Genomic DNA, 22,323 nt, shown 5'->3' with positions numbered 1-22,323 from the left:
GAACGCTCCTTTGACAAAAACGTTGCCCGAGTGATGGTAGGAGCGTCGGCAGAGATGGATAGATGGAGACAGCTCCCACTCACCCTGTTGGGACGCGCAGCACTCTATAAGATGGTCCTGCTGCCGAAGTTTCTTTACGCACTACAAAACGAATACTACCCGCTCCCAACCGGGACTTTGACTATAATCCATGCAGACCTGAGGGCATTCATATGGTTAGGAAAACAACCGAGAGTGGCCCTACCCACACTTCAGCGCCACCAGTACAGTGGAGGGATTTCGCTCCCCAACTTGGAGGCGTACTATTGGGCAGAACACCTTGCCCCGATTAACGAGTGGCTACATGCGGCGGCCGATCACCCTACTTATGCATTAGAAAGGTCCAAGTGGTTGAACAGGAACATTCTGCACTACCTCTATGGTGGGACGGTGGGTAAGCAGTTCCTGCCGGCCACGAAGATTACGCTGACGGCATGGCATAAGGCGACTAAACGAATGGGATGGGACAAGAGACCCACCCGACAGACACCACTATGGTGCTGCACGTGGCTGAGAGAACTTAATAAATTGAGAGGCTTCAGGCGGTGGGATGATATTGGTATCTCAACGGTGGGCGACGTGATAGCGATGGGGGAATTGAAACCCTTTCAGGCGCTAAGGGAAGAATTTGGTTTGCACAACACCCAGTACTACAAGTATGCACAGCTGAGGCACGCATGGAGAGCACAAAACATCGCATTTACAGACCTTCCGGAATACGCACCACTAGAGGGTAGACTACTACAGGAACGAATATTGGGCGGGGCGGTGTCACTCACATATAAAACCTTGACCAACAATATACTAGGAGCTTATCTTTCTGGTGTTGGCTTTCGTTGTAGCAAAAAGAGATATTGCACAGTACTGGGGGCACCCGAAAGACCAGATTTGGAGGCATGGAGGAGGGGACTAGATATGTACATGGCGGCTGAGAGAGTGACCTACAAGGCCAGGGGCTGCCCAAAAAAGTTTCGAAGGGTATGGGCAAAATGGAGACAATACCATGGACTGGAATGAGGCTTCACGGGGTGGGGATGGGAGGGAGGGGGAGCTCCGACCACAGCGGACAGCACGAAGGAGAGCTCTGATAGCCGGGCAAGACCTTCAAGGCGCAGATCATATATGCGAGGTGGGTGGATGTTGCACTGAGTGGGAGGAATGTGTCAGGGAGGGGAAGGGGGTCGGGGTGGGTAGGCACGCGGCTGTTTCGGGGGATTTGATGGATTTTCTTATATTGTTTTTATGTTCCAAGTTCCAGAGCTAAGTGTTCTCATGATGTGTGTGGTATGCGAACGAAAATGTTATTTAAACACAAAAAGTTAATAAAAATTGCATAACTGACGGCCAGGGCGGAATGTTGACACCCGACTGTATGCTAATTTCTACATCTGTGATACTTCTGATGCAACAATAAAAATAATTTAAAAAAAAAAAAAAAAAGTTGGTAAAGGTCATTTGTAGTCTGGGTGATCGGTAGGAGAGGGTTCCACCTAGGGTGAAGTTTTCTGAGATTTGCAGCTTGAAGTGTAGATGTTCCATGAATGTGGTGGCGTTCTCTGTGGATGTTGTGCATTTGATAGATTCCTTGTAGATGATGGCAAGTCCTCCTCCTGGCTTGTGAAGGCACTCCTGTTGAGCGATTTTGTAGGCTACTGGGATTGCAGTGGCGATGTCAGGAGAAGATGAGGGATTGAGCCAGGTCTCTGTGATAAAGAGGGCGTCAGGTGTATCGCTACTCAATAGGTCCCATATTTCGGTTCTGTGTTTGCTGAGTGATCGTGTGTTGAGAAGCATGCATGCATGCGTGTGGTTGTTGATGTGCCGGGCTGCTGTGGTGTGTGGTGTAGGGTGGGGGTTGAGGTGATGTTGGTGCTTGTATGGCGTGTATGTTTGGATGCGGTGTTGAGGGCATTGTTAGTATTTGCATGGGGGGTGTGTAAGTAAGTAAATGCTTTATTGTACAGTTAATAAAAACCATGGGGGGTGTGGGTGTATGGCACTGGAGAACCAGCAGTGGGTGTAGGTGAAAACTCCTATGGTGGTGTGAGGTGCGGCACAGCAGCAGTTAGGGGAACAGCATCTGGGGTTTTGCGACTTAATCAATCAATCAGCATTAAGGAGTGCTCCAGAGTATTGCTGGGTGGTGATAGGACCAGGGATCGTGGCACTTGGCCGGGTCAAGGCACGGACGGGTACAGACGGGCTTGCCTATGGCACACCTTTCCGATGCTATCAGCGCACCCACTCTGCCCGTTTGCTGCACATCTGGTTGCAGATGCCAGTAAGTAGGTCGTATTAGGGGGAGGAGTGCAAGGTGTCGTGATTTCCTTTCCTGTGCTGATGGGTGATAAAAAATGAAGTATTTTTGCTTGGCTTCTTCTTTTAATGACGGTTTGACAGGAAAACCAGTAATTTCACTTCCTATCCAGATGTATGATGGGAAATTCAGTAATGTCATGTCCTGTTTAGGTGGATGATGAGCGGTCCAGTGATGTCACTTCCTGTGCTGATGGGTGATGGGAAATTAAGTCCTCTTGCTTGACTTCTTCTTTTGAAGACAGTATTGGCGGGAAAACCAGTAATATCACTTCCTGTCTAGATGTATGATGGGAAATAATTCAATGGTCATCTCCTGTGTAGGTGCATGATGGGAGATACAGTGATGCCACTTCCTGTGTTGATGGGAAATGAGGTCCTTTTGCTTGGTTTCTTTTTTTAAAAATGGTTTTAGCTGGGGAATCAGTAATGTCACTTCCTGTCCAGATGTATGATGGGAAATTCAGTGCTGTCACTTCCTATTTTGGTGGATTATAGGAGATCCAGGGATGTCACTTCCTGTGCTGATGGGTTTTGGGAACCTCCTCCATTGAACAAAAAGGCAAAACCTGATAGGAGTTGTCCCCCTGCGCACAGCGTAAGTGATACCCAAAAGGGTATAATAAAGTTAGTGGAAGCGATGAGTTTTGTCCATCATTAATTTTAATTCATTAATGGTTTTCAAATATCGAGAATGTATTCATTCCAAATTCGATGCAAAAGGTATATCCAAAATGCTTTATATGCATAGATGCACGTTCACCTGTACGCGAACAGCAGCTTGTGACTGCCTTTTGAAATGCTTTCAAGATTTCCCCTGAAGAAGGGCCTATGGAGGCCCGAAATGCATAGGGATACAGAACAAAGCATTTTGGATATACCTTTTGCATCGAATTTGGAATGAATAAATTCTTGACATTTGAAAACCATTAATGAATTAAAATTAATGATGGACAAACTCATCGCTTCCACTAACTTTATTATACCCTTTTGGGTATCACTTACGCTGTGCGCAGAGGGACAACTCCTATCAGGATTTGCCTTTTTGTTCTACTTCCAAACGCCCTGTGGTTCAGAGAGCGAAGCCCCAGCAGCACGCGACAACCTTACAAACTCTACAACCCCTGTTGGTGCGTGTCTTATCCATTTTTCTCAACCTCCTCCATTGATCAATACAAAGGGTAAAGAGGAAAAGGCCCAGAACGTGGGCCTATCTCACGCCTTTCACGGACGAAAAGACATCTGTCCACCCTCCCTAACACTAATGTATAGAATAACATGCACTTGCTGATTAGATCCAATAAAGTAGGCTCTAGTCCCCTCAGTGCCAGTATGTTCCAAAACGTCTCACCGTTTACACAGCCAATGGCCGTGACCAGGTCCATGAAGGTAAGAGCTATTGTGCCTTTCTGTACAAATGGATGTGTAGAAATTAACATTAGGTGCAAATTTCAAAACTGGTCCTAAACCAGGACTGAATCCATACTAGACTTGAGGCCGAATCTTTATGTCGGTATTCTACTATTGAAGGCCTGACACAAGAGTGCTATGATTTTACTAGAGAGTCTAACAATAGAATACACCCGGTGACATTAAAAATCATTCCTATTGCCCTTTTTGAATAGGATAATGATGATTGATTAATATAGTCCATGAGTCAGTGATAGATTTTCAAACCCTGGCATTCACTATGACAATCATAATCACTGTTTATGAATCTGTAATGCTATTGGAACGTTATCTGGACCTGGTAGTTTGTTAGATGGATTGTTTCTTGAAGAGGTTACGGCCTCACTGTATGTAAAGACCAAAGGGATGACATAGCTTGCCCAGTGTTCAGGATCATGACTTCTAGTTATTTTTGGAATCTCTACAAAGTTTTGACAAAAAATCATACCAGTCACTGACCCAAATATTTGCATGTAGAGCACACTGAGAATCATGTGTTACAAATGATTGTTAACCAACTACCAAAACGTGGTATAATCCTGAGCCTAACTGGCAGATTGCAGATCTGCCCATGCCTTTTCATGAAGCTCTGCCTTTGAAGTGACTAAATGTTTCTTATAGGCTGTGTGACACAGACCTGATTAATGGGATTTCATTTTTAGAACTTTCATGGGACCCTATTTTCCATGCTACGTAAACGATTAAACTATCTATTACAGGGCTTAGAAGGACATCTAAGTGGTGGAGCATCTAAGACAGATCTCGATTGGAGGTAGCAAGGTTGTGTGTAAGTGCTAAGTCCAAGTTATGTCCAAATGAGTGCGTTTGGCTGCTCACTGCCCGTTTGAAGTACACAGCTTGCTTCTTTATGCGGTAATAGTCATATTTTGTTTATTTTGGGAAGAACCCCCATACAATACAATATGACATTAAATACAATTGATTAGACTAAAAGGTTGATAAAGGAGGTTCTATATACAAGTCCATTATTACAAAACATAGACTATCAATACTGGCTTTGCAATGTCTGAGATAAATGCCTGCACAACGTCTATGTTAAAATAGTTATACAACGATGAAAAGATTGTATGTACAAATGCTTTAATGCATAGCATACATCATCAATGTTCATTCACCCACCCTTAGTTCCAGACAAACAACTCAGCTATATGTATACTAAGAGCCAGCAGTATTTAATAATAAATAAATAAAATGTCAGAGCCGTAGACCTAGCCTCTTCCTTCGAAGCCAGACAATGTAAAGAAATTTACTTATACAAAAAATGATAAGATGATTGGTGTCTGTTCAGAATAGTCTGGAAACTTTCGGATCATGCTTGGTGCCTGAGTTCAAGCAAAGAGGTCGAAGCCATGTCCTTATTGCTCTTTTATACAATGGCTAAAAAATAATAGATGGTCTATATCTTCTCTTGTGTCTTTGCAATGTAAGCAAAAGGCATAGTCATCTGTGTATTGATTCCACTTGCAAACAAACCGACCAACAGATAAGAATACAAGTGAGAAAATGAGTTGCTGAATGAGTGTGGAGTTAACCCTTCTTGAACAACAGCCACAATCCATGTCAGGGTAAACAACAAAAGTCACAAAATTAACCTATGTGTTACTATACGGTTCCATAGATCTTCAGCAGTTGACAGGAGATATACTCTTAGCAACTGCTGAAGAGTTATGTAACAGTATAAATGTAATTGAGATTTCCACATGTCGGTATTGTCCCTTGTAATCCCAAGGTAATCAAATCTTTCAACCTTTTTGTAGTGGGGAGCACTTCACCCTAAAACCATAATAAAGAATTTGTAGGTATTAAAAATCAGGGAATTTATTTAGAAGAGGGTTTGTCTGTTTTGAGGGAGTCATGGATGTAGCCATCAAGATGATTTATGACCAGCGGTGGTCAGAACGGGATGGCTCTTTACTGCATGGTGAAATGCCATTACGCAACCCATTTACAAAAGAGGGGGGAGAGATGTCTCTGGTAACTATCAATCTGCATCCTTAAATGTCTGAGGTAAAAGGCTGCTTGGTCGAGTTCTTGGACATATTCTTTACCATGTGTTTTAAGGGCTGCTTGGAAAATTTGGAAACACAGGCAGGCATGAACTATTTAGATGCCAGCTGATATCTATTATGTAAACATGTTATCTTCCCAGATTTTTTTTTTTTGATAATCAACTTTATTAGGTTTTTAGAACAGCAAATAGAATTCATTGGGCGCAGCTCATACAAGTCATGCAGCAGAATATTACCAGCAGTTCGAGTAGGTCGAGTCATCCATCTCCAGTCCATACATAGATTCATAGGAACAAATATAGAGTCATAATGCATACAGTACATCTCCAATCACGGTGGCAATAGATTGAACCACTTCCCCCAAATTTTGTGAAACAGTTCCGTTGCCCCTCTAGCTTCAAAGAGGGCCTCCTCCTGGGCCCTGCACCAATCAACACCCCCTCCTCCATCCCCCCACAGTAGGCGGCGCTGCCCGGGACCAGTGCCTTGCTATATCTCTTTTGGCCACCGCTATCGCAGTCCCCAGCAGGCGTTTGTCCACCCTGGATCCATCCAGATCACTCAAAATCCCCAACAACAATTGCAGTGGCTCGTGTGGAATCTCCCAGCCCAGGTCTTGCATGAGTTCTCGTTCTACTCCCCTCCAAAACTTCTCCAGTCCAGGTCAAAGCCACACCATGTGGTAGAAGTCCGTGGGTGACGATCCGCACCTTGCGCAATCCGGGGAGGGTCGCAGGCAGGCGCGGAAGAGGCGCTCAGGGGAAAGGTAGGCCGCGTGCAGGTAATAGATCTGGACCAGACGTAGTCTGGCAGAGGCAGTCAGGGTTCTGGGCGCCATAAGGGCATCCCTCCAGTCCGCCTCCTCCAGGGGCTAAACGAGCGCGCAGCGTGTCCAGGGATGCGGACCCATTATTAACTAGGGAGCGGTAGATGCGGGGCACCCATCCCCTCCCCAAGTTCCCCATCATCACCTGGGCCTCTAGGGCACTCAATTCTGGGAGGGGGACTGGCAGTGGGAGATGGGTCTGGAGCGTGTGGCGCAGTTGCAGGTACCGAAAGTGCTATGTATGGGAGAGGGCATGGTTCCGCTGTAGGTCCGCGAAAGCCGGATGTGGTCCCCGACCCAAACATCCCCCAGGATCGAAACGCCAACCAGATCCCACCGGCGGAATCCGTCCAAGGCCGCAACTTCCCAGAGCCAGGTACCATGCCACAGCAGCGTCTGCCTAGTGAGTTTGTGGTCCCATCCGTGTAACGCAGAGCTGCCCGCCAGGCCATGAAGATCGTTCTGGTAATGGGGGCCATAGATTGCGGCAACGGGCTGCCATACAGCAAGGCTTGGATACGGGGAAACTCCATCACCTCGAGTTCCACCCGGTACGCCGGGTCGGACCAGCCGCCCGCATACCAGTCATGGACAACCATGAGTTTGAAGGCGAGGTAGTAGAGGAAGAGGTGAGTCACTCCCAGTCCCCCGTCATAAGGGGGGATTCGGGTGCCTGCCAGGGACATACGCGAGCGACCGTTCCCCCACAGAAAGCGGGTCAAGCTCGCAGAACTAGGCATGGGGGAGGGGGATGGAAGTGGTTTGCAGGACATATAGGAAGCGCGGGAGGATCATCATTTTGAAGAGTGAGCTTCTCCCTAGAGGGTTAAGAGGGAGCGCCTGCCACTTTTTAAGATCAGCCTTCGTCCGGGCAACTAAGGGGGCGATATTTAGTGCCCATTCAAGGTCCGACAGAAGAGTTACCCATATCCCTAAATATTTGACGGAGTGGTGCCGTAGGGGGATGTTCGACTGCCAGTCGTAGCATTCCCTCGATGGGTGTAATGGGACCAGCGTGGACTTAGCCGCGTTAAGCCGGAGTCCGGAGACTCGTCCGAAGGCCGCAATGGAGAGCAAGCTCTTGGGACCCGAGGTCGCTGGGTCTGCCAGGTACAGGACCACATCATCCGCGTAGAGGGCTATTTTATCTATATGGCTCGCGTTCCAGGCCCACCCTTGGACAAGGGGGTCCTGGCGAATAATCGCCGCCAGGGGCTCCACGCAAGTGCGAATAGAAGGGGATCTTCCCAGATTTTTATGTTGCTACTTCTTTTTATTAAAAAAGTGAATCTTATGGACTATTATCATAATAGCCAACACTGTGGTGCATGAGGAATCTCCCTAGGTACAGTGTATCCATTGGTGAAGCAAGCCATGACATGGAGCAAAGGGACAGATACCTCAACTACGGCTTGTGTGAGCATGCTCTAAACACAATGGGCCCGATTCACAAAGGTAAACTGGGATGAAAGTTTATCTTTACGACTTTCGGTATTCACAAAGGGCATTTACGAGTGGTAAAGTTAGACTTTTGTCTCAGTTTTGGTCTCAGCTAAACTTAAGACCAAAACTTAAGTTCATCCGAGACAAAAGTCTAACTTTACTACTCGTAAATTACCTTTGTGTATCCTCAAAGTCATAAAGTTAGACTTTCGTCTCAGTTTACCTTTGTGAATCGGGCCCATAGGTTATTGTGATGTGGAAGCTGCCCCCTATAGTAAGTAAAAGGAATAAATGATGGACACAATTTTGAACTGCAAACATTCACCCACAGTCACAAAGATCTAGGTTTAATCCATCATTCTTTAGCTCACTTTGCCACACCAGTTTGTACCCAACCATATGCAAATCAGTCTTGACCCTGTTCCTCATGGGAACAGTCCAGTCTGAACTGCCAAGCCAGGTCCTCCCTGGACCAGAAACAAGCACCCTGGAACCGGTTTCGGGGCATCAACCCTGATCAGCCATGCTCGCTTGAATCCTGTGGTGCAATGAGCACAGGACCCACGTCTAGGCATTCCCTTCCCACTTAAGGTGACAAAAGCAAAAGGAACAAATGATGGATGGAATGCTAAATAATGCAAACGTCACTCCCAGTCACAAAGATCTAGGTTTAATCCATCATTCTTTAGCTCACTTTGCCACACCAGTTTGTACCCAACCATATGCAAATCAGTCTTGACCCTGTTCCTCATGGGAACAGTCCACCCTGAACTGCCAAGCCAGGCCCAGGTCTCTGTACTGGGATGAATGTTTGACATTGTTCAACATTCTGTCCATCAATTGCTCTTTTTGCATTTGTCACCCCGAGTAGGATGGGTATGCTCTCCATGCCACTGGAGTCAAGCTAGCCTGGCTGATGAGGGGTGAAACCACAAAGCTGGTCCCAGGATGCTTGTTTCTGGTCCAGGGAGGATCTGGCCTTGCAGTTGAGGCTGGATTGTTCCCATGGAGAGCAGGGTCAAGATTGATTTGCATATGGCTGGCTTTAAACTAGAATGGCAATGGGAGCAAAAAAACTATGGATTTAGGCCGAGATCTCGGTACTGGGGTGAATGTTTGACATTGTTCAACATTCTGTCCATCAATTGTTCTTTCTGCATTGTCACCCTGAATGGACAGGTAGGCCCATACGTTGGTCCCAAACTCTCCAGGCCACTGGAGTCAAGCCTGTCTGGCTGATGAGGGGTGAAATCCCAAAACAGGCCCCAGAATGCTTGTTTCTGGACCAGGTAGGACCTGGCCTGGCAGTTGGTGCTGGACTGTTCCCATTGGAAGCAGGGCCAAGACTGATTTGCATATGGCTGGGTTTAAACAGGAATGGCGCGGGGAGCAAAATAAACGATAGAGTTAGGCCCAGCTCTCTACACTGGGGTGAATGTTTGACATTGTTTAACATTCTGTCCATCACTTGTTCTTTTTCCGTAAAGTAAGTAGGGAGAATTATAATTATTTTAGTCAACAACAATACATAAGTACTCATTAGCCACAAAGATATTAAGTCAAATGAGTCTTATATAAATCTAAAAATGAATTTCAGCATATTCACATTAAAATGTGTTGGATTCCTCGAACAGAAAAGTTGTATTAAAAAAGTAAGTAAATAAAAAAAAGGAACATAAATTTATGACACTTGTGTATGCTGTTGGTTTCAAAGGAGAGGTTCTAACAAAAATGTCTTTCCCTGTAAATGCCCAACTTTGTAGTAATATTGATAGTTTTCAAAGCTGAAAGTTTATTATATTATATGCGTGCTCTGCAATTCAGATATGGAGCACAGAGGAATGGCGACAGAGAATGCAGACAACATGGACTATTACAGGTCTCTGGGGACTTTTCCTGCCAGTGGGAATTTAATTTGTCCAGGATTGTAAAGCCATACACGCCTTGCAAGAATAAAAAAATTATGTTTTTTTAACAGCAAAAATGTGCATAGCAGTAGTAAAGATAAATGCATATATTATTTTTTAAAATATTGTTTATTCTCAATATTAAGCTGTTTTACTTATTCTTTGCAGTATTTGCCTGGACAGGTTGTATTGTTGGTAACTAGGATGGACGTCGCACTCCGCAGTCCCAAGCATTGCCAATTTCCCTCATCTGGGGTAGTAAAGCTTCCACAGGGAGATGCCCCAGAAGCTATCCCGGTGACACTGAACACTTCCTTGCATCTCTTGCGCAGCAATCTGCCCCACCGCCACTCAGTGCATCTCCAAGCAGAGTACCTCAGAAGTGTAGCTTCAGACCTCAGCTTCTCGAAGGATGTGGTGGTGCAACGTGGACTTGAAAGCCTTCCCTACCAAGAGTGGGATGCCAGCGTTCTATATGATGTTTCAAACATCCTTCCAGACATTAAGAGGAAAGGACATGCTCTGAAAAGGTCAATTAAAACAAATCCACCGAAACACCAACTCTGCCTTTTGAGAGGTGTAGTTCCTAAACCTCAGAAAACCCCTGCCAGACCTCCACTGTCTCTAGGGGAGCCTTTGTTTAAGTCTAAAGTCACTGAGAGCCTGACCACTATAATGGCTGTCCCCCCATCCGCTATTCCTGTTGCTGATAAGGCGACTCCTTCAAGGATATTTGTAACAGAACCAATGGAGGCGGCCTCTGGTCCCACCACAGCTAAGACATACGAAACAACCGACAAAAGCACGGTGGAAACACCATCTGAGAGAGGTTGGGAAGAAGACATACTGAAGAAGCTGACCAAGAACACAGCTCAGTGGATCATGAGCCATCAAGCAGCTCCTGGTGTGGCCCGGGATCGCCTACGTCTGCGGTTCGGCTTCCATAGCTTGCATAATCTCATTACAGAGGAGCCCATGGTTGAGTCTGATTTTGCGACCTTTGAGGAACAGGAAGAAGCTAATAGAAAGCGTGCACCAACCCCTGTGAAGGAAAAGGAACCTGACATACCCCTTCCTGTCTATTATAGGTAAGACACTCTTTGAGAACAAATTCACAGATACCTGAATGTGCTAGATTGCCACGTGGGATCTTGGTGAAAAACCTGACCCATTCCATCCATGTCATTCCTTTTTCCTAATCCCATTCAACCACATTTTTTTTCCATAACCGGAAAAGTGAAGGGTAGAAAAATATCACTTAGCAAAAAACAGAAAAAGAGAAAAACACTGTCCTCCTGATATTTCTGCCTCAACTGTTTGATTTTGGACCTTAAACTCTGTTGGATGTGAAGACATCAATAACAAATGTAGATTTTGAAGCACACAAATCTGAGGAATCCAGTGTCTTTCAAGCTTTCTAATGGGGATTGTTATGGAAAATAAATGAATGAAAAACTTGTAAAGCGCTCTGTTAAACTGCAACGGGTGTCTGGAGCTCCAGCTAAATAGAGGCAGGAGAGAGTGTAAGTTAAACAGCCAAGCGTTGATGTTTTTTCCCAAATTGTTGGTGGGCAGTAGATAGAAAGATATCTAGGTGAAGTAAGTTGCACAGTTTAGCAACCAAGAAGAGGAAAGGTCTACCACCATGCCTGGCTTTCCTGGTTTTTGGGATTGGAGAAAAGAAAATATATGGAAAGTTGTACAGAGAACTTACACACTCAGGGGGAGTTCATAAAACAATCTTAATATGACAACCCCGCCCTGCTAGATAGTCTCCCAGGATGCTTTTCGATCCAATATATAGATTTCAAACTCTTCATTTCTGTTCTAGAATCAAGGTTGCTTCTTCCTCAAAGGGGTAAATGGGGCGCCTCTTTGTGTGCACATCCCAGTATACCGTTTGGTGTTTCTATCGATGTTCATCTGTACAGATTTCATTGGCCTTTACTTTAGTGGAACATGGCTAAATGTATAGGTGGGGTCTCAGCAGAACACTGTACCAAGGCTCGGTTATTCAGTCACATTGGTGAACCGCTGGGACCTGGGAGTCCATTTGTCGCAACATTTTGGTGGTTGGCTAAGTACCGAGCTTTTCTCATTAGATGTGTATTTGGTAGAAGAGTCCGCTTAAAGCCATTCACCAATAAATAAGATATACATAACTTCATATTCAGACAAGACTTTGTAAAAAATAGATAGTAAAACAAAAAATATTAAATGAGTTAAAAGAGGATTAGAATAAAATAGATGGCATTTGAAAAACGAACTTGAAATTTGTGAAATAAAGCAGGACCCAATTACACATGTTTTTAAATGTGAAAAGTGCCTGCCAGTAACCACACAAACCCGTGGCTGACAATCATATCCAGGCCCCCTATAAACTTCAAAGCACAGACTACCTCTCATTCAGAAAGGTGTCCTCCCAGTAGCATTGGTCCCGCCTGAAGGCCTACAGTACTCCTGCGCTTTCACAGCCATGAGGTCTAGTCCTACACAGCTGTATTTGCACCCCTAAGAAAAAGGTTGATAGAGTGGCATCCATGAACATATGTTCACCTGGGCTGCACTGCCATCTTCCACAGCGAATTCAAAGCAAGATTCTCCCTGCAGGCCAATTTTCCCGCATTACTTTGACTACTGTCTTATATTAAATCAATCAGTGAATTGTAAGCGCGCTACTCACCAGTGAGGGGGTGGGGGGGGGTATGCCGCACCGTTCAGCCGTGAGCCACTCGGTACAGCTGAAGAGCCAGGTCTTCAGGGTCTTCCTGAAGGTGTTCTGGGAGGGGGTGCATCTGATGTCTGCCGGTAGCTCGTTCCAGGTCTTGGCTGCGATGTGGGCGAACGATCTTCCGCCTGATCTGACCCTAAGGATGCGCAGGGTTTCAGCCAGTACGAGGTTGGATAAACGCTGGTTCCTTTTGGGTACGTGGAAGTTTATTTTGTGGTTGAGGTATTTGTAGGTGTGAGTGAAAATCTTGAAGGTGACTCTCTTCTCCAAGGGAAGCCAGTGGAGTCCCTGCAGGTGTTGGCTGATGTGTTCGTGCCGGGGGATGCCGAGGACGAGTCTGGCCGCAGTGTTCTGCATTGTTTACAATTTGCAGAGTAGGGACTTGTGGATGCTGCCGTATAGTGCATTACCATAGTCTTGCTTGCTGGTGATGAGTGTGTGGGGGACAGTTTTCCTCGATTCGGGGGGGAATCCATTTGAAGGTCTTTCGGAGGATGCAGAGGGTGTTGAAGCAGCTGGAGGTGACGGTGTTGACCTGTTGGTTCATGGTGAGCGATGGATTAAGTATGATGCCGAGGTTCTTGGCGTGGTCTGAGGGGGTCGGTGGGCTTCCGAGGGTAGTGAGCCAGCAGGTGTTGTCCCAAGCTGAAGGGGTGGTTCCGAGGATGAGGACTTCTGTTTTCTCTCTTCTGGTGAGTTTCAGGCAACTGTTGGTCATCCAGCCTGCCACTTTTTGCATTCCTCTCTGGAAGTTGAGTTTTGCGGTGGTGGGGTCTTTGGTGGATTTTAACAACCACCTCACCTGAAGCCATCTTTAGATAAAAGAAGGACTCAGGTGATGTGACGTCAGCAGCAGACTCAAGGGTGATTTCAGGGGTAGAAGTGGAGAGAGTTCTAACAAGAAGAAGGGTGAAAGGGGAGATAATGATGAGGAGGAATGAGGTAAGGACCAGCAGACAAGGATGAAACGAGTTCAGGAGAGAAACTGACTGCATCAAGCCAGAGAGCACACCAAACAAAAACATACCGGCAAGCGGAATGAATGGAAGTTGACGGTGTCTAATTTGAGCGAGTGGTTGCAGGTGGTGGGCAGCATCTCTTATTTTTGGGGGCTGGGACTTATTGTTCATCATCAGACTTTGATCCAGAGACAGCCATTAAATGGAGAAAGAAGGAGAAAGTGAATATAGGAAAACAGTGACAAAGTCAATAAGCAGGGATGAAAAACTACATGCAGGAGTGAGATAAAGAGGCAGAAGTGTGGGGCGTTTGAGGAAAAAGGCATGAGGTGGAATCAAGGCGAGGCAGAGATGAGGCCCTAAGAAAAACCTAGGGGTCCTGCACTTCCTTTTCTGAGCACTGGAAGTTGGCCTTCTAACCCAGTACACCAGTTGGATTCCCAGCTATGCAGAGCAAGTTCAAAGGTAGGTGCAGACCGACTGTGAATCAAGGCATAAGGGGTATGCAGTGAAAATGCTGCAGAAATGTTGCTGTTGTGATTTCGCTGATCTTTAATAGCAACGTATTCTTTTGTTGACAATGTTTTCTCTCTCTCCATCTCCTTTGAGTGTGAGACCGTGTTTCTTGTTCCAGGGTGCCTTCATATTGCCCCCCAAAGACGATTGATGATGAGCCGGGCAGTCAGAACAGGACGGGGGATGCTTTGCCACTGGTGCACTTTGATCCACCACCTCCGTTGACACTGCAGGATGTGATGAATCCCCTTGCTGGCAAATATGTTTTTTCTACCGAAAACCCCTTTGAGCACGAACTTTACTCTGGTAATGGTCTCAGCCTTGTTTCTTACTGCTTTCTACTGTGCATTTATTCTTTCATGCCGCATGTCTACAAAGGTTTCACGTTTATGCAGTTTAAATCAAGCACACTCACTCTTTCCCCCTAAAAGCTGGAAGATTATTTTTCCAGAGAACTTTAGAATAGTCCTAAACCTGCTCTTCCACAAGGCCACCTCCTCAAGTCATACTCGCAGCTCTTACCTCTTTTTTCGCCTCCTTCCTCATTTAATTATTTTTTCTTGCTATAATGTTTCACAGTGTTATCTGTAAAGCACTCGGTTTTCCCTCTGTGTCCTATAAATGCTGAATTAATTAAAATAAATATGCATGAGCACTGAAACGGTTGAACCAAAACAAACCAAGTGTCAGGATTTCTAAAAGTATGTTTTAATATGTTGCATAGCAGTATCAAAACTCTGCAAATGCTGATATACTCGAAATGTCTCTTTGATTTACGTTTAACTGCAAAGTCATGTTTTTTTATGTGGAGGCGTAAACCATAGCATGCTCTTGTGGCGCCTTAGCGAGGAGTTACACCGCAATGTTGCCAAATCCATTCAGCAACATCATGTTCCAATCCAGCACAGTTTTCCATTTATAAACCACTGACGGTTAAATTTTAGCCCTGTTAACTCAACTTGCAGAGTGCACAGTCCAAGTAAATAAATGACCCGGGTCGGAACATGGGGCCTCATTTATGAGGCTGTGCGTCACTTTTACTCCACCGGTGCGTCACTTTTTATGACGCACCAGTGGCGTAAAAATATGCGCCTTGTTGCTCCATATTTACAAAGTGATGCATCTAGGTAGATGCGTCACTTTGTAAACCCCTGCGCCACATTATACCTGCGCCAGGTATAATGTATGCAAGCAGGGCGTTTTGACGCAAGAAAAGGTCATGGAAGTGACGCAGTGAAATCTATAAGATTTCACTGCGCCATTTCTTGGCTGCTAATGCATCAAAATCTTACGCCTGCTTCATGGCAGGCGTACGACTGACGCAGGCACTAACAACATGGGACTTGCCCATGTAAAAGTACACATTGCTGGAGTTGCGTCACTTTTGTGACACACTCCAGCAATGCGTCACTTTTGCGCCTACAGATACGTCAGAAATACTGACGTAAATATGACGCATCAATCATGTCGCAAGGAGTGCGCACTGAGAAGAGACGCATCGCTGCTTTCACACAGCGATGCGTCATTTCTCATAAATGAGGCCCCTGGTGTCCTCGATGGCACGGAGCCATTCGTTAACCAGACCTGAGATCAGTAAATTGGCCCATTTTCAAGGCACATTCCCCTCATGCAAATGTAAGGGAAGATGTAGGAGTTGTTTACAATTCTCACTTTTCTCTTGTTCCTGTGTCCTATTCACCTCACTATGAAGCTCTACAGAGAACTAAGGGTGTGAATGCATGGAAATAAATAAGCCTCATCCTGTGCCCCATGCCCTGCAGTCAGTGAGTCACACAGCTGTAGTGTTGGAAGGGATCCTATCCGCTCCACTAACGTACATTGGCACATAAGCCATTCTCGCAATATTTATTATCCGTACGTTATCAATCTTGTAGCAGAAACCATGTTGCGACAATCTTTCCGGCTATCCCACGTGGAGTGCTATTGTGTAAGTTAATGCTCTGTTAGGTAATATCTAAATTTGTGTTTCCCTCAATTTCTTCAATTTGATTGGAATTCTTTTATAGACAATATCATAATAATGAATTCCATTTAAATAGCCATTCCTGTCTTGCTGGTTACCTGAAATGTCCATGGATGGATTGAGGAACTTCACTAAAGGGTATCTAGGTGCGGGGATATCTGCCCATGTAAATTTCTACCCTTGACTGTGTGTTGGAGAATACAAAGTCCAAATAATAGTCTAGAAGCCTTTAAGCCTAATCTTCAACTAGAAGTCAAACGTAGCACTGAAAAGTAAATTCATTCCCCCAACCCAAATGTTGTTTTTGAGTTGCTGTTCTGAAGCTGCCATCACAACTCTTGTGAATTTACTCGAGAATCAAATACACCACACATTCCAGCCCTTAACCCTGAAATATCCAATGCCCACTGTCCAGTATCTGATGGTTGACCTGCTAATGACACTGTTTTAATAACAAGGAGACTGGGAAAAGGTACCCCAGAGACACATGTGGTTATAAGATTGTAATAACTTTGGCAACTAGTAGAAAGGTGGGTACATGAACACAAAAAGCACAAATGAATATGATGAAGGTTAAACAGGTGTTCATATGGGGTCTTTGGTAAAAGGATATTGGGGAGTATTAACCTGATAAAAGAATAGTGCAGGGTGCGAAACTACCCCATAACAGTGTCACGTTACGCACAATTTAAACTATTGCAATGCAACATAGTACCTCGTACATATTCGGCAGCTAGCAGGCTATACATCATGTTCTCAGCATCATCAGGCAGATGCCCACGCTGTTGGGTTACAGGCGCTTTTCACATATGTTCTGGCTTGTCCCACACTGTCGTCCTACTGGACCAATTATTGTTTTTATGGCACACTAAACAAAAATAACAAAATAACAGACCATGAGATTGAAAGGAGGCCTAGAGCATGTCTGCTGTGACTAATTCGAAGACCCAAGCAGTGCAAAATATAGACTCACAGGTTTAGCATTGCCTCTTGCCAAAGACAAATAGCAAAGCTGTAGAAAAGATCTCCGCTGGTCCAATGGAGGAAAGAACTAACTACCTGGGTTGAACTTAAAGCTACCACACTTACTTAACTGTAAGGGAGGGGTGAGCCACAATAGTCAGTCAAAATACTTTATTTCGATAAATCAATATCAACAAAAGGCGCGGTAAAATAAATATACAATATCAATAATTCATACAAAACAAAACACACATCATTCACGATTTAAAATATACTTCAGTTTTTTTTTTTTTTAAAAGACAATCATATTAAAAACAAGAAAAGGAATAAACTTTAAAAATACATCACTAGATTCATAAAATCGACATTTATCACAATATAAAATTAATCTCTCCTCCGTTGTCTTTACTCCCAATACACGGTATCCTTTGTAAAACAAGATGCAAACTTCATGAGGATATGGTCAATCTCGCATTTCTCATAAGCCTGTTCTTTGAACGCACAGCACCCACCAAATAACTGGCTACGTGAAAGATGACACTAGGGTTATTTAGTAGCTGCAGGTAGAGGAGTGCTGGCCTAACTTGCAAAAACCCTGCCTTTTTGAGGACAGGCACAAGAAACTTTCTCCTCTCCTCTATAAAATGACTACAAAACATCATGAAATGCATGGTGTCCTGCGAAGAAAAATTATCGCAGGAACAAGGTAATGATTGTTCAGGCTTACACCATGTTGGATATTGACCTAATATCAGATGTATCATGTTTAGACGGAAGCGAGTTAAAAGGAATCTATGAAATGGGCGGTTAACCAAGGTAAGATAAAATTCAGGACCAGGGATATTGGCAACCAAAAGGTTTGCGCTTACAGTTGGTTTTATGAGCTCCTTTTCCTCTCTTACTGAGGCCAACCTCGTATGCACATCCCTTTTGGTTATGGCAATGTCTTTATGTGTAATTATTTCCGGTGAGGAAAAGAGCTCAGATCTCCCCAGAATGTTGAACCCATTTTTTACATAAGCCAGCCACTTAATTTTATGTACATTATCAAGTGAAAGACAATCTTTGAAGATAGACCGATTAAGGGACAGTTCATCGTTCAGCCAAGTCTTAAGCCACATGATTAAAGGAGCCACTCTGATTGTGTCTATTATAAAACCTGCCCCCAACTCCGAATGGATAGAGTAAGATGGCGTAGAATGGGGTACAGACAAGACTGATCTAAAAAATGTATTCTCTGTCACTTGAAGAGAGTCTGTTGGACCATAGCCCCATAGTGAACAGCCATATGTGGCAACAGACAGGCACTTAGATTTATAAATGTTCATGAGGGCTGAAATTGGCCTTGCCCCCAATCTTCTGCTAAAGCCCATAATGGCCGACAATGTTCTTACAAGGGCGCTGTTTCTACTTTTTATTTGTGGACCCCAGCTTCCTTTATCCTAAAAAATGATCCCCACAATAATTTCTTACTGAGTGGGGGGCGTTTCTGACACAAATGGGAAGTAAACACAATAACAGACCCTCTAGAGCAGTGACCTTCAACCTCTGTAATGCTGCGCCTCCCGTGTGCAAATAAAAATATCATTGCCCCCCCCTCAAACATTTTCACACTTATTATTCTATTTGACTGTCAATGTTTAAATATGTCTAGACCTATTTAAACATTGCAGATAAGTTTTATTACAGTTTTAAAAATGCAATAAAATACATGATTGCCAAACATACTATTCTGGTCAAGCAGGCCTTACTAACGTGCAAAAGTATCCACAGTGTGATTATTAGAAATGAGGGTGGGGGGTTTGAAGAATATTTGGAGTCCCTTCCCTTTTGACACCTTCTCCCAGCTACAATATAAATAACAAAAGATGTTACTGATGGCCCATTATAAAACGGCTTGCTGCAGCTCCTTTTGTTCACTGAAAACAAAGCAATGTTATCAGCAAAATGCTTCTTTTGGCTAGAGCTTGGTCCCCCTCCTGGGATCACTTGAGGCCCCCCTAGGTGGCCCGCCCCACAGTTTGAAGACCCCTGCTCTAGAGGATATATAAGAACAGTAGCGGCAAGTCCCCCTGCCAAAGTGGGAGGCGGGCCGGGCAGGGTCAGAGGAGGGAAGTGGGGAGTGAAGGAGGGTTCGGGGACAAAATAAATAAAAAAATACAAATACAAATAAACTTACCTTAACACCCCCTCCACCATCGCCCACCACATTGCGCTCCTCCTGCTTCTGGGCCAGTCTCCCAGAATGGACTGCAGCCAATTATTAGGCTGCATGAAAGCAGTGTCGGGATTGACCTGAGCACCGGCAACTTGCGCTCCCAGGCAGACTTGGAGGCTGGGCCTGCTCTCTCCAGCTCCATCAACACAGCTGGGACTGGAGAAGCTTCACTGTGCATGAGGGTTTGGCCGGCCTGACACGGCTGGCCAAACCCTCATGCGCAGTGAAGGGAGTGCCCACCACTCCCCCACCAGTAGTGCCATACCCTGGACCCGCCCCAAGACTTGTCAGAGTCCTGGGGGCAGGTCCAAGGGATTAAAATAAAACAATAATAAAAAAGGTTTAAAACTCGTTTTATGATAGTTTTATTGGCAGGGGGTGGCAGGGGGTGGCGCTCCACTGCTCTAATGGAGCGGCTGCAGCTGTATTAGAGGCGGAAATGATGCAACAACTATGTAAACATAAGCCATGGATAGACGCTGCTTTGGAGCTTCATTCATCCCCTCCTCATTACCCCTCTTTCCCTCTACTCCCAGTGAGGACTGAGGCTCACCAAGAGATACGAGTTAGAAGATGTATCAACACACTGTGGAGAACAATTAAAACATAGGGATCAAACCCACACATTCAACACTTCGAACACGACAACTAGGGGAGTTACACTGGTGAACTACTTAACAACAACTATATTGAGATATCTATAAACACACTGTTGATATGAATACATTTCCTTTACTCTGTGCTGCCACAAGAAATGTCTCGTACAAAGGAATATATAGGCGATAAAGTCATATGTTAGTGTTGATTTTGATTTTCTAAAAACATAATGAAACACATGTAAAGAATACTGCAACAGCTCCACTGTACAATCCCGACACCCGAATAGCAGCTTGAGGATCAAAAAGTGTGTTCAATGATGTTTCCTGTACGTATGACCTGTTGTACCTTCATTGAGACGGTGTGGTTTGAGGTCAGAAAGTGGTGAGAAGATGGGGAGAAGGTCATACCTGACATCACCCACAACAAAGGCGTGACTTAAAAAGAAATGTAGGTTGATTGTAAAAGCTAAACACATTCTATACATGCATGCATGCATGCAATGGTAACATTAGAGGTATGTATATTGATAGGGAGAGGCTAAGAGTGGCTCTGTTTGGGATGTCATTCCCTAGATTTACATGCAACACCGGTTTGAGTTATTTTACCTACCTCTTAGCCACATACCACCAAAATCCTCTGCACTAACTGACGTGCAAGAAGTGACTGTCAGAAGCTGTAGCTATTGTGTGTGCTCCCAGAAAGGCAGCGGAGACATCAGATAACTGTCCCTGGCAACGCAAACACCTCACAGGTTGATTGAGTCCCAATGGTATCTGTTGTGGAAATGGTGTATATTGCGTTGGGTTAGTTGAAGTGCCAGTCATTGGCACCTAACACCCAAGAGAAGTGGAAAAAAATCATTCTTTTGACTTTCGATCAGTGACAGTGGCTTGGTGATATATTGGTGCGCTAGGTTGGTGTTTTATCCTAGTACATGTCACAAGCATCATGGATGGCTTGCCTGTTCATGCCCAATTTGCTTTCAATGGAAGTTCCAGGGCCAGGAAATGGAGTGCAGCCAGCATTTTGACATGTGCAGGTATGGCTTGAGAGAGAGCTGTAGGTGAATCGAGCTTCTGTCCACAGTGTAGAACCATGTCAAGGATCACATCTGGAGAAACGTGATGTCAAGTAATGGCGGCTTACCTGGAAATGCCTAAACTGCTGATATTCTGTCAGTAAATCCTATCTTTCCTTCTCTAATAATGAGTCCTCAAAATTAGGAGTAAAGCAACAAAGATATTCACCATTATGAGAAAACTATACTATTCTGATAGATTACTTCCTTGTTTTGTGGCCAGTCTATATGTGATTGTTTGATTTTGTAGTGAATTTCATCTGTTGATTGGAGTGGCAGAATTCTGAATGTTCACTCTGTGCTCCATTTGCAGGGCAAGAGGGCTGCATATTTTTTAAGTCTTGTTGGAATTTGTCATTTATATGTTTTGTACTTAAACATTGTGTTGTATATTTACAATTATATTAATTTTAAAATATATAACATTACAATTTTTTTTAACATGTATTGCCATAGTTTCACCTAGAGGGGTGAAAGTTTTATTCCCTGTTTCATCTGATTGCGATGAGAGTTTGTTCCGGGGGCAAGTATCTTTCTTCAAGGCTTTTTTGTAGTACATTTGAATCTGTTTTGTTGGTGGTAATCGAAGTAGATTTAGTTGTAAATTCTGTGAATAGCAATTGACTTACGCGTTTTTTCATGTGTATTATCATTTGCATGTCCTTCCCTAAACTCTTCCTTACATTTCCATAAATCTCACTCTTTTTGCAGTAATTTGCACCATCTTCCAGTCCATCTTCCTTGCCCATCCCACAATTACAATAAAAATGTATACCTTTGTCTGTGGGGATGTTGGTACTTGTGGCAGATATCTCCACACATTAGAGACGGGACAGGCAAAAGCCGAGATCTCCGCTCAGCAATTAGGGAATAGCTTTTATGAGTACAGAAAGTAGTACTTCTGGAGTACTAGTTCCTGTACTCAAAAATGCCTTTATGAACACAGCCCATATGTGTAGCAGGTTTATGAAGTTCAACATGGCTCTTCATTCACACCACTTTTCCTCAACATTTTCATGCAGCCTCAGGTACATGGGAAATCATAACACCAGTTGTAATTCTAAACATATGCTGATGACATGCATCCCAGAACAGCTCTTCAAGATCACTGAATACCTAAGGCACGTCTAAGTCTGCAGGAAGGACAATTGTCTATGCCTCAGGGAATCTAAGAACTAGGGGCCAGATGTATGAAGCTCAAATGGGTTTGCAAACACCGAAATTTGGCATCTGCGAACTCATTTGAGCAAAATGGTATGTATGT

The 22,323-nt window shown here is 44.4% G+C and overlaps 1 protein-coding gene across 2 annotated transcripts in view; it reads left to right on the top strand.

Moving 5' to 3' along the window:
• The window catches only part of HEATR4 (HEAT repeat containing 4), a 344,851-nt gene that overhangs the window by 28,910 nt on the left and 293,618 nt on the right, over positions 1–22,323 (top strand). For both annotated transcript variants that reach the window (XM_086937243.1, XM_086937244.1), the window contains exons 2-3: positions 10,179–11,098; positions 14,335–14,522. In XM_086937243.1, coding sequence (XP_086793369.1) covers positions 10,179–11,098; positions 14,335–14,522 — 1,108 coding nt within the window. The remainder of the gene's footprint in view (positions 1–10,178; positions 11,099–14,334; positions 14,523–22,323) is intronic.

Source organism: Lissotriton vulgaris, chromosome 9 (genome assembly GCF_964263255.1).
Source record: "Lissotriton vulgaris chromosome 9, aLisVul1.2, whole genome shotgun sequence".
Lineage (NCBI taxonomy): Eukaryota > Metazoa > Chordata > Amphibia > Caudata > Salamandridae > Lissotriton > Lissotriton vulgaris.
Note: the sequence above shows the minus strand (reverse complement) of the source record. Positions and strands in the feature narration are given on the sequence as shown.